The sequence below is a fragment of the Microcaecilia unicolor genome, chromosome 6, assembly GCF_901765095.1.
Source record: "Microcaecilia unicolor chromosome 6, aMicUni1.1, whole genome shotgun sequence".
Taxonomy (NCBI): domain Eukaryota; kingdom Metazoa; phylum Chordata; class Amphibia; order Gymnophiona; family Siphonopidae; genus Microcaecilia; species Microcaecilia unicolor.
Window position 1 is genome coordinate 191,890,955 of NC_044036.1, and position 13,341 is coordinate 191,904,295.

General features: G+C 44.4%; 1 protein-coding gene across 1 annotated transcript in view; it reads right to left on the reverse strand.

The window, feature by feature from the left end:
• Window positions 1-13,341, reverse strand: part of GNAT1 (G protein subunit alpha transducin 1) — a 96,128-nt gene that overhangs the window by 22,711 nt on the left and 60,076 nt on the right. Inside the window, exon 6 of the mRNA XM_030205538.1 lies at window positions 11,120-11,249. Within this exon, the coding sequence (XP_030061398.1) occupies window positions 11,120-11,249 (130 nt within the window). The remainder of the gene's footprint in view (window positions 1-11,119; window positions 11,250-13,341) is intronic.

Sequence of the window (13,341 nt, forward strand, 5' to 3'; positions counted from 1 at the left end):
AATGCTACCACTCCATCAATTCGATCCACCCTATTACTATGATATAATTTGTACCCTGGTATGACAGTGTCCCTGGTTATCCTCCTTCCACCAAGTCTCAAAGATGCCTACTCTTTCTAATTTTTCATTTAATGCAATATATTCTAACTCTCCCATTTTATTTCTTAGGCTACGGGCATTCTCATATAGGCATTTCAAACTATGTTTGTGGTTCCTATTTACATTTTGCTCAGCATTTGACAGTGATAATTTGCAATCTTCTGTCTGGTTTTGGTCTACTATGGTCTCTATTGCAACCTCGGTACTGGGATACCCTTTCTTTCCTGTTTCAGTGATATCTTGAAAGATACCTTGTTCCGAACTATGCGCTTTTGAATGACTGTCAGCCTTCCCCCAGTTTCTATTTTAAAAGCTTCTCTTTTTTTAAAATGCCAATGCCAGCAGCTTGGTCCCACCCTGGTTAAGGTGGAGCCCATCATTCTGGAATAGGCTCCCTCTTCCCCAGAATGTTGCCCAGTGCCTTACAAATCTAAAACCCTCCTCCCTGCACCATTGCCTCATCCACACATTGAGATTCCGGAGCTCTGCCTGTCTCTTGGGCCCTGAGTGTGGAATGGGAAGCACTTCTAAAAATGCTACCCTAGAGGTTCTGGATTTGAGCTTTCTGCATAAGGCCTTCTTTTACAAAGCCGCATTACCGATTCTCAGTGCAGCAAATGAGAAGAAGCCTGTTGAATTTCTATGGGCTCCTCTCATTTGCCATGTGGGAATCGCTAGTGCGGCTTTGTAAAAGAAGCCCTAAGAGCCTAAATTTAGATTCCAGAACCTCCCTCCCACATTTTGCTATGTATACCCAAGACAGCTGGCTCCTCCCCAGCACTATCTGGGTGACGCAGGAAGTTCGCACCAAGCAGGCAAGTGACCAGGCAATCCTCATGGGAATCGGGGATGACCTCTCCTTACTCCCCCAGTGGTCACTAACCCCCTCCCACCCTCAAAAAAAAATTTAAAAATATTTTTTGCCAGCCTCTATGCCAGCCTCAAATGCCATACCCAGCTCCCTGACAGCAGTATGTAGGTCCCTGGAGCAGTTTTAGTGGGTGCAGGACCAAGGCCCATCCCCCCTACCTGTTACACTTGTGGTGGTAAACGTGAGCCCTTCAAAACCCACCACAAACCCACTGTACCCACATCTAGGTGCCCCCCGTTACCCTTTAAGGGCTATGGTAGTGTTGTACAGTTGTGGAAGTGGGTTTTGGAGGGATTTTGGGGGTGCTCAGCACACAAGGGTAAGGGAGCTATGCACCTGGAAGCTTTTTCTGAAGTCCACTGCAGTGCCCCTAGGGTGCCTGGTTGGTGTCCTGGTATGTGAGGGTGACCAGTGCACTACGAATGCTGGCTCCTCCCCATGACCAAATGGCTTGGATTTGGTCATTTCTGAGATGGTGTCCTTGGTTTCCATTATCGCTGAAAACTGGGGATGGCCATCTCTAAGGTCGACCTAAATGTTGAGATTTGGGCGTCCATGACCGTATTATTGAAACGAAAGATGGACGCCCATCTTGTTTCGATATACGGGTTTCCCCGCCCCTTCGTGGGCACCCCGTTCGATTATGCCCCTCCACGACTCCCCAATAGGAACAAAGTCGCTGCCAGAAGTGAGAGGTAAACTGTACTCCACGATCACTGAGTATCCATGCTGGGAGGTCGTGCAGGTGGAAGATGTGTTGGAAAAAGATGTCTGCCAGGTTAGTAGCTGATGTCAGTCTTCACATTAAAATAAAGTGGGCCATTTTGGAATTGGTCCACTATGACCCAGATGACTGGAAGATCAGTGATAAAATCCATGGATATTTTGGCCCATGGTTCTCTGGGTATAGGCTGAGGCTGGAGAAGGTCCCAGGGCTGTGTACGGGGAACCTTGTTCTGAGCACAATCAGGTCAGGATAGAACAAATTGTTGAATATCTCTTGCCTTTGGGGCCACCAGTAATGACAAGAGATCTAGTGCATGTTCTTCCGGATTCCAGGATGCCCTGTGAGATGGGTAGAATGAGCCCACTGTATGACCTTCTTACAGGCCCGGAGAGGCACTGGGGTTTTCCGCAATGGTTAGAGTTGAGAAAAGATTGTAAGCTCTTTGAGCAGGGACAGTCTTTCTTCTATGTTTGTGCAACGCTGCGTACGCCTTGTAGCGCTAAAGAAATGCTAAATAGTAGTAGTAGTAAAAGGCCAGGATTTTGATAGGGTCCAAGATAAAATGGGGTTACGCAGGTTTTTTCTGCCTCTGCCCTACACTTCCACTCTTCACCCCTTCCCCAGCACCTCACAACTCAAAATATAAATATGCTAGCTCATGAGGATCTCCAAGCTCTGTCAGTGGAAGACTTCCTCTGAACATAAGAATAGCCTTACTGAATCAAACCAATGGTCCATCTAACCCAGTATCCTGCTTCAAATGGTGGCCAATCCAGTCACAAGTACCTGGCAGAAACTCAGTTAGTAGTAACATTCCATGCTACCAATCGTAGGGCAAGCAGTGGCTTCCCCCATGTCCATCTCAATAACAGACTGTGGAATTTTCCTCCAGGAACTTGTCCAAACTTTTTAAAACCCAGATACACTAACCGCTGTTATCACATCCTACGGCAACGAGTTCCAGTTCTTTGGGTAAAAAAATATTTCCTTCTATTTGTTTTTAAAGTATTCCATATAATTTCATTGAGTGTCCTCTGCTCTTTGTACCTTTGGAAAGAGTGAAAAATCAATTTACTTCTACCTGTTCTACACCACTCAGGATTTTATAGACCTCAATCAAGCTGTTTCTTTTCCAAATTGAAGAGCTGTATCTCTTTAGCCTTTCCTCATACAGGAGGAGTTCCACCCACTTTATCATTTTGGTCGCTCTTCTTGAACCTTTTCTAATTCTGCTTTTGTCACCAGGGAGAGCGCTCCCGTACAATCAAGAAACAAATGTCCACCAGCAACTTCAATTTTAAGGCTTTTATTCCATGCAGGTTTCTAGTCAGACCTGATACACGGTTCCAACAGCAGCATTCACCTTTATCTTAAAGCACATGTAAGCCACCTGAAAGTGTGTGGCAAATAGTCCCCTTTAAGCAGTAGGCTGCCAGCACCTACCAGGATTCAATACAGGCTCACAGTCAGCTTCAGTCTGGGCTCTTTATCCAGTGCACAGTAACAGTAGTTCAATTCCCAAGACAAACAGTTCATTCAGTGTCATCATCCCAGTTAAATCACAAAGCAGCCTTTACCTTCAGGAGGTTTCAATACTTTCGGACTTCCTCACACCAAGGGATTTCAGCCTGCTTCAGTACTTTAGGACCTCTCTTGCCCAAGGATTTTCAGCCTGCAACTGCTTCTCTCCTCCTGAAATGAACTCCTCTGGGACTCCTTCCCACCTGCCTAATCAATCCCTGGCTTCTGCTCTCACAACCAATCGTTCTCCTTTCACTAGCTTCCCTCACACCCATACCAGCTGAGGTAAGCATCAGACCAATGAGGAGCTCCTGTACACAGGGTTCCTATCTCTCTTTCCCCCTAGTGGCCGCCATTCTACACATCCTGTCAGCTTACACCCATGTCTTCCCCAATTGCAGCTAGGAGTCCAGTCCGGGTTCTTCATCTCACCCCCTGGCTCCCTACCTGCAATGCCTTCTGGGACTTGTATTTCAAACTGAAACTGCCTTAACCCAACTATCCTGGATGTGACTATCACATTTATCATTTTTGAGATACTGCTACCAGAATTGAATGCAGTACTCAAGGTGAGGTTGCACCATGGAGTGATACAGAGGCATTATAATATTCTTGGTCTTATTTTGCATCCCTTTCCTAATAATTCCTAGTATCCTGTTTGCTATTTTGGCCACTGCTGCACACTGGGCAGAATATTTCAGCATATTGTCTACAATGACACCTAGATTTTTTTCTTGAGTGCTGACTCCTAAGGTGGACCTTAGCATCAGGTAACTGTGATTCGGATTATTATGTGCATCACTTTGCATTTGTCCACATTAAATTTCATCTGCCATTTGGATGCTCAGTCTTCAACTTCCTAAGGTCTTACTGCAATTTTTCACAATCCGCATGTGTTTTGACAACGGAATAGTTTTGTGTCATCTGCAGATTTAATCCTCTCACTCATTCCATTTTCCAGATCTTTTTTTTTTTATTTATAAGCATTTTGAGATACATAATATTCAAAACAGAATAATATTACACATTTTGTAATCTTTCTTTCAATAGTAAATACAAATAAAGGGAAATTAACAATACACCCATCGTCCACAATAGTAAGAAATGATCCAAGAATCATAGGAAAAAATTATAATTTCAAGCTATCAATATCAAGCTCAAACATTCCAATTAAACCAAAAACCGCGCTGGGCCCCATAGATTCACTCCTAAGTGCTATACAGTGTTCATTCGGGTCTAAACTTTCACAATTATATTCTCTTTACTTTTCAAAAAAATATCTAACTGATTGGGTTCAAAAAATTGATATTGTTTAGTGTGGAGTAAAATCCTACACACACATGGGAATTTCAAAAGAAAATTTGCCCCCAGGGCTATAGCCCTTGGGCGCAAAGCAAGAAATAGTTTACGACGTTTTTGAGTTTCCCTGGACAAATCCGGGAAAACTCTTATTTTTGAAACCCAAAATAAAGAATTCAAATGCCTTAAGGATAACCTGAGTACTGCATCTCGATCCAACTCTAATGCGAAAGTCACTAACAAAGTAGTCCTTTGAGTGACCACCTCCAGAGAAGATTCCAGAAAATCTGTTAAATTCATTGCATTCTGAGGGTCTAAGTTTCCTGGGGCTTGCCCAGTAATTCGAATATAGTATGCCCTTGTAATTGGTGGCAATGAGTTTTCGGTCATTCCCAGAATATCAACAAGATATTTCTTAACCATCTGGACAGGAGAAAGAATAGGTGATTTTGGAAAGTTAATCATACGTAGGTTAAGTCTTTGGATTGATTTCCAGGTATTCCATGTGCTCTAGAAGCAAAGTTCCTTTCTTTAATTAGTGTTTGATCCACAAGTTGCATTTTTTCAACTTTTGAGAAAGAATTTTTACTTCAGTTGCATGAGTCTCATTAATTTGAAATTGTTTGAGAGCAGACTCTGCCAAAACTTTAATAGTTTCATTATTCTTTGAAATAGCTGATTGTAAAGTAAAGAGGGTAGTGGAGTTCAGATCCCAAAGTGACTCTAAGGTCACTACAGCTGGTTTTTCAAACTGCCCTACATTAAATACCAGGGGAGCCGCTTGAACAACTTGTTCCAGGATACTCACTGTCGCAGAATCCACAACAGTCACAGCTTTCTGCTCTGGAATAGTTGGTTGTTCAGGAGATGACCTTTGTGCTGCCGTCGAGTTCCCTCCCTGCTCGCTCCCTTCACCACTTTGGGCAGAGGCTGCAGGACTCAAGTGGGAGCGCTCACTTCCTGGTTGAGGGGGCGCTGCACGAAAGACAGGGCTTAAGGAAGCCCCGTCGACACTGTCAGTCAGCGCCGAGACGCTGACACCAGCAACTGGAGTAGAAGTCGATGGAGTTCCGGGCATTATTCCAAAGTGCTCAAGCGGCTGGGAGAGCGGGGGCTTTGCGCCAGGGTCTGAGGGAAAATCCCTGACTTTCCCACGTCGCTTGCCCATCGCATCGACAGGCAAGGTAACTCCCTCCAGTTCTGCTTGAGCGCAACTTGAAACACGTCCATAGCGCGGAATCAGACCGTCGCCATCCTGGATGCAGATCATTTATAAATATCTTAAATAGCACTGGTCCCAGTACAGATCCCTGCGGCACTCCCACTATTCATCCTCCTTCATTTAGAAAAATGGCCATTTAACCCTACCCTCTGTTTTCTGTCCAATAGCCAATTCCTAATCCACAGAAGGACATTCCCTCCCCCCCCCCCCACACACAATTTTGTAAAGGGCATTTGCATTACTTTACCTCTGAATTTGTATATTTTGTATTGATGTTACTGTGTATGTCTTGGTGGGCAGGAGTATGCACACTATTGTCCATTAGATAGTGTTTCAAACCCTTTAGCTTCTTTTAAAGCTAAATTCCTTTAAAGAGGAGGGACTGTGTCCCTACAGAAAGGCACTATTATAGATTGTGAACCTGACTTGTCACTGACGTAGCCCATGTCAGTTTCCATGCAGAGGCTTGTTCTTGTAATAGGCCTCAAGCACATTGCTGACACATCAACATAACAACTTTGTTTACCCAGCTGGGGACCTTCATAGACAAGAGAAAAACAGCTACGGCGGCGTCTGAAGCCAGGTCTATGGACCCTCAAAGACATCCCATGATTCTTTAATTTTCTCAGCAGTCTCTCACGAGGAACTTTGTCAAAGCTTTCTGAAAATCCAGATAACTACATCAGTCAGCTCAACTTTATCCACGTTTATTTACATTTTCAAAGAATGAAGTAAAATTAGTGAGGCAAGACTTCCATTGGCTGAACCCATGCAGACTCTGTCCCATTAAACCATGTTTGTCTATCTGCCTCATAATTGAAACGTTAAAGACGCCCATATTTCGACCCAATCGGGATATGGGCGATCTTCTCCCGTGGTGAACAAATCGTATAATCGAAAGCCGATTTTGGTCGTCTTCAACTGCACTCCGTCGCTAGGAACGAACGAAGTTGATGGGGTGTGTTGGAGGCGTGGTGAAGGCGGGACTGGGGCGTGGTTATCGGCCGAGGAGAGATGGGCGTCTTTAGCTGATAATTCGAAACAAGAAGGGCGTTTTTGACGAGAATTTGGTCTGCTTTATTTGGACCCTTTTTTTTTCAGGTCCAAGTCCCAAAAAGTGCCCCAACTGACCAGAGGACCACCAGAGGGAATCGGGGATCACCTCCCCCTGACTCCCCCAGTGGTCACTAACACCCCTCCCACCAAAAAAACCCCCACGTTAAAACCTTTTCTTCAGCCTGTACGCCAGCCTCAATGCCTGTACCCACCTCCATGACAGCAGAATGTGTTCTATCCTCTGACAGCCTTTCCCTGGTTCTGATGTGCCTCTCGGGGTGAGTGTGACACCTTTTCTGTTATGCGCACTGCAGAGTCACATCAGCAATGCATTGTGGTGGGTGTAGGGTATTGGTCTCCGTGATTCCACTAGCTTGTGTTAAATGCTCACGATGTTGGTTGTTGGTAGGCTCTACTCCTATGGTGCTTTCCCCCCTGCTTACTGGGTCAGAGTGTGCCCTGTTTTGTTTCCGGTAGTCCATGAGGTAGTGGCCATTTTTGTAAGCCAGTTTTAGATCTCGTTCATGTGTTAGCCATGTTACAGCACTTAGTTCTTACTTTGAATGTTGCTGAAAGAGGGCATTGTACAGCATTCTGCCAGCTCTTACCTGGTACCAGGGAGACTCTTTGCTAGTGGGGCACAACCTCTGATCTGCAGTTAACTGTGAGTAAATGTGCTTATTCCAATAAAGGACGTTTTCGGAGGCATTAGTCTTCAGGTGTGCCAAGGTTATACAGCAGCAACAAGTCCTAGAGGCCTGCGTGTATGCAGGTCCCTGGAGCATTTTTAGTGGGTACCACAGTGAACTTCAGGCAGGCGGACCCAGGCCCACCCCCCTATCTGTAACACTTGTGCTGGGAAATGGGAGGCCTCCAAAACCCACTGTACCCACATTTAGGTGCCCCCTTCACCCCTAAGAGCTATGGTAGTGTTGTACATTTGTGGGTAGTGGGTTTTGGGGGAGGGGGTTGGGGGCTCAGCACCCATGGTAAGGGACCTATGCATGTGGGAGCGTTGTCTGAAGTCCACCGCACTGACCTCTAGGGTGTCCTGGCATGTCAGGGGGGCGAGTGTACTATGAATCCTGGCCCCTCCCATGACCAAATGGCTTGGATTGGGACGTTTTTGAGATGGCCGTTTTTAGTTTCCATTATCGCTAAAAAAAACAAGAGCCCAGCTCGGAAACGACTAAATCCATGGCATTTTGGTCTGTACAAACCGTATTTTCGAAACAAAAGATGGACGCCCATTTTTTTCGAAAATACGGTCTGTCCCACCCCTTTATGTACCCGTTCTCGGACATAGACGCCCATGGAGATGGGCGTTCGCGTTTGATTATGCCCCTCCACTTGTTCTATAAGTTTATTCTTCATAATAGTTTTCACTGTTTTCCCTGGCACTGAAGTCAGCCTTACCTGGAGTGGAGTAGCCTAGTGGTCAGTGCAGTGGACTTTGATCCTTGGGAACTGGGTTCAATTTCCTGTGCAGCTCCTTGTGACTGGGCAAGTCACTTCACCCTCCATTGCTGCAGGTACAAAATAAGTATCTATATATAATATGTAAACTGCTTTGATTGTAATCACAACCCCTTACCAGTTTGTAATTTCCCAGACCACCCCTTTTTGAAAATCGGTGTTACATTGGCCACCCTCCAATCTTCAGGTACTACAGATGATTTTAACAACAGATCAGAAATGTCATGTTTGAGTTCTTTCAGTACCCTGGGTTGTATGCCATCCAGTCTTTAACTTGCCAATTTGGCTCAGAATGTCTTCCAGGTTCACCGAGATTTCTTTCAGTTCGTCCGCATCATCACCCTTGAAAACCAATTCTGATATAGGTAGATCTCTTAAAATTTCTTTCGTAAAGACTGAAGCAAAGAATTCATTCAGTCTCCGCTATGGCCTTGTTCTCCTTCAGGATGATTGTGATCTAATAGCCCCATGGATTCCCTCACAGGCTTTCTGCTTCTGATGTACCTGAAAAAGGTGTTACTATGAGTTTTTGCTTCTATGGCAAGTTTTTCTTCATATTCTCTTTTAGCCTTCTTTATCAGTGTTTTGCATCTAGTTTGACACTGCTTATGTTGTTTCTTATTTTCTTCATTCGGATCTTTTTTCCATTCTTTGAAGGATGCTCTTTTGGGTCTAATAGCCTCTTTCACTTCACCTTTTAACTACGCTGGCTGTAGTTTGCTCTTCTTTCCACCTTTGTTAATATGTGGAATACATCTGGTCTGGGCTTCTATGATGGTGTTTTTAAACACCGTCCATGCCCGATTTAAACTGGAATGCTTAGGTAACCATGGCATAAACACGTACCCTAGGACATGTGGAACATGATTGAGTGTTTTCCATTCAGGTCCATTATAAATTGACTTGAACCTGAGAAGAAATGGGAGGAGAATAGGGGAAGCTGTTACTGGGCTATTTACCTTCCTCCATTGAGAAAATTGGCCATTTAACCTTACTTTCTGTGTTCTATCTGCCCAATTCACAATAGGAGGTTGTCTGCTATCCCATTACTTTTTAATTTCCTCAGGAGTCCGTTATGAATATGTTTGAGATAAATTTGCATATAACAAATCATTGGGATAGTCTGAAAACAAGACTGGCTGTAGGGGTCCTTAGGACAGGTTTGAAAGCCATGCTCTACATCTCAACCTTTCACAACTGACCCCAGTTCATAGATTATCATCAGTATCCCCAAAGTAGTCACTAACCTCCAGCTTACTTAAAACATTTTGGGACCCTATTACTAAGCCGAGCTAGTAATTGGGCTTTGCATACCCTAATGTTGGACTTTCCCGCAAGCCAAGCCCATTTGTAGTGTGGCTGTAAAATAGGCATTTGTTGAATAATTTGCCTTGTGCTAATGTCAGTATTGGTGCATGGCCATTTAAAAACATTAATGCGGGAGCAATTACTGTCTCCTATTTAAAAGGCACTAAGGGCTCCCATGTTATGGACGCACTAACCAGTTAGCATACTGGTAATTCTCTGCCCCTGCCACCCCTCCCCCCACCCAAAATTCTATGTGGTTAGCGTGCACAAATGGCAAAACTAATCCAAAATTTTTTTTACTGTGTCTTGTGATAGGCCATTTTTCCTGCAATAAGAGCATATTGGTGGTTAACCCATTTTAGTGAAAGGGCTGCTGTATGACTTACAGAAGGATAGTTCTGGAGGTTGGATCATTGTTCTGGTTATTCATTCATAAAATTTCTAGCCTGGCCATTGTGTATGCTTATAGGCAGGTACAACTTATCATCAATATTATTTTTTTTCTGTTAGGAATGTTGAAAAAATTAAAATCTTTCAGAAGAGGGGAGTTAAAATCCTACCCAGGTCTTTCATTTGGTCATTGTTGCCAGGACAGCCAGTTTGACCGTCCCTGGATTTTTCATGAAGATCAGATGGTAGGCAGGTACAGTAGAAGATGGCTAAGTAGATGTTTTTCTGTAAATAAGGGGAAATGGGACTTGATATACCGCCTTTTCTGTGGTTTTTTCCAACTATATCCAAAGTGGTTTACATGGAGGGGCATAATCGAACGGGGGCGCCCATCTCTAAGGATGGCCCCCTAAAGTGGCGTCCCCGACCGTATTATCGAAACAAGATGGGCGGCCATCTTTCGTTTTGATAATACGGTCGGGGACGGCCAAATCTCAACATTTGGGTTGACCTTAGAGATGGCCACCCTTAGAGATGGCCGACCTTGGTTTTCGCATATAATGGAAACCGAGGACGGCCATCTCAAAACTGGCCAAATCCAAGCCATTTGGTCATGGGAGGAGCCAGCATTTGTAGTGCACTGGTCCCCCTCACATGCCAGGACACCAACCGGGCACCCTAGGGGGCACTGCAGTGGACTTCAGAAATTGCTCCCAGGTGCATAGTTCCCTTACCTTGTGTGCTGAGCCCCCCAAAACCCATTATACCGATTTGGGTGGCTTTGCGAGAAGGGCGCCTATCTCCTGATTTGTGTTGGAAGATGGCCGCCCTTCTCCTTCGAAAATAAACTGGATAGTATATACAGGTACTTATTTGTACCTGGGGCAATACAGTGTTAAGTGACTTGCCCAGAGTCACAAGAAGCTGCAGTGGGAATCAAACCTAGTTCTCCAGGATCACTGTCCACTGCACTAACCACTAGGGTACTCCTCCACAAGCAAAGAAGAGGAATAAAGTTCTGTATTTGGAAACTAAAGCACCTGCTGTCTTTATGTGACTTTTGTATAAAGTTCCTACTGAACAGGATCACATACCACAATGCTCTTCATATGATCTTTCTGAAGCTGTAATTCCTTCCCATTACACTCACCACTTCATCATCCTCCACCAACACCATGTCATAAGCACTGAGTGCAGCAATGAATATAATACATGTGACTCCCTCAAAACAGTGAATCCATTTCTTACGCTCTGAACGCTGTCCACCAACATCAAACATCCTGCAGGAAAAAAAAGTAAGAGAACGTATAAATCTGAGAGATAACAACTACTAACTTTACTACTTAACACTTCTAAAGCGCTACTAGGGTTACGCAGCACTGTACAGTTTAACAAAGAAGGACAGTCCCTATTCAAAGGAGCTTACAATCTAATGGACAAAATGTGCAGTCAATCAAATGGGGCAGTCTAGATTTCCTGAATAGAGGCATAATGGTTAGGTGCCGAAGGCGACATTGAAGAGGTGGGCTTTGAGCAAGGATTTGAAGATGGGCAGGGAGGGGGCTTGGTGAATGGGCTCAGGAAGTCTATTCCAAGCATAGGGAGAGGCGAGGCAGAAAGGGCGGAGCCTGAAATTGGCAGTGGTGGAGAAGGGTACAGAGAGGAGGGATTTGTCCTGTGAGCGAAGGTTTCGGGTAGGAGCGTAAGGGGAGATAAGGGTAGAGAGGTAATGAGGGGCTGCAGATTGAGTGCATTTGTAGGTTAGTAGGAGAAGCTTGAACTGTATGCGGTACCTGATCGGAAGCCAGTGAAGTGACATGAGGAGAGGGGTGATATGAGCATATCGGTCCAGGCGGAAGATAAGATGTGCAGCAGAGTTCTGAATGGATTGAAGGGGGGATAGATGGCTAAGTGGGAGGCAAGTGAGGAGTAGGTTGCAGTAGTCAAGGTGAGAGGTAATGAGAGAGTGGATGAGAGTTTGGGTGGTGTGCTCAGAAAGGAAAGGGCGAATTTTGCTGATGCTATAGAGAAAGAAGCGACAGGTCTTGGCTATCTGCTGGATATGCGCAGAGAAGGAGAGGGAGGAGTTGAAGATGACTCCGAGGTTGCGGGCAGATGAGACGGGGAGGATGAGGGTGCCATCGACTGAGATAGAGAGTGGAGGGAGAGGAGAAGTGGGTTTGACAAGAAGAGATGCTGCCAGTATACAGGGATAGAAGGGAAAGGCCATTGCAGTATGATGAAAAGAGAAATCCTGGTGGTTTATGCAGAAAGATTATTGAATACATGCCTGCAGAGTACCTGTATTTATCCTTTCATCACAGAAGTGCATTTACAATAGACACTAGCAAAAAAAAAAAGTAGCACTTACCACATTAGATTCTGGTGTTTACCTATTTATCCTTTTCATACACTGGATGTATACAGTGCTATACAACAAATACTTATCTTTTTCATAATACTACTGGATGTGTGCAGTGCTATACAAGATTCAGTACATTCCCCAAAGAGTTTACAATCCAAGTAATAGGACATGTGAAAGGCAATTCAGTAACCTAGGCATCCCTTATTTACATATCTGTTACACACACAAATGTTTAGAATAAAGACACATTTGCACATAAGTGCAAAACTTCTGCCTCAATGGAGGTGCCTGGTTATAGAATTGCCCCCACAGTGGCTCCCCAGGGTCACAAGGAACATTCTTGACAGAAGCAGCATTGGAACCCTGGTCCTTGGCTCTAACCATTTGGCCATTTACTCCCCCTGGTCTGTATTACCCAGTTTATATTAAGGATTTGAATTTTTTTGAAATGACATAGGAAATGTCAACAACATTTCTCATTTCGTTGTCAAATGAAAATGAACAGAAAAAAAACCCCAAGAAATTGGGTGTTTTTTCATGTGCCGAAAAAATGCACACTATTCACAAAGAGTATACATTCTTTCCCGATAGTGTGCACATGTGCAAATCATCACACATGTGGCACTATCATGAAAAAGTGTGAAATGTGCACCTCTTTCCAACAGTGCACACTCTTACGACATTGCTCCCATGACAACAAAATGAAAGGCTCTCCCATAAAGAACACAACAGAAAAATGTTTGGGCTGCACACTAGTCGATACTCAAAGCAATTTAAGCAAGCAGGAGACACTCTTGTCCATTTAAATCACAGTCTGCAAATCGGATACCGATATCCAGCAGCACTTAATTGGGCAGTGCCACTGATAGCTCTGACCATCCATTTTTGAAGTGGGCTGGAGGCAGAGACAGGAAGGAATCAGTTATGTGGGTGCCAGCAAAATTCAGTCTTCAATTTGCCCAGTTAGTTAAGCGGTGCTGGCACTGAATACCAACCAGCAACTATAT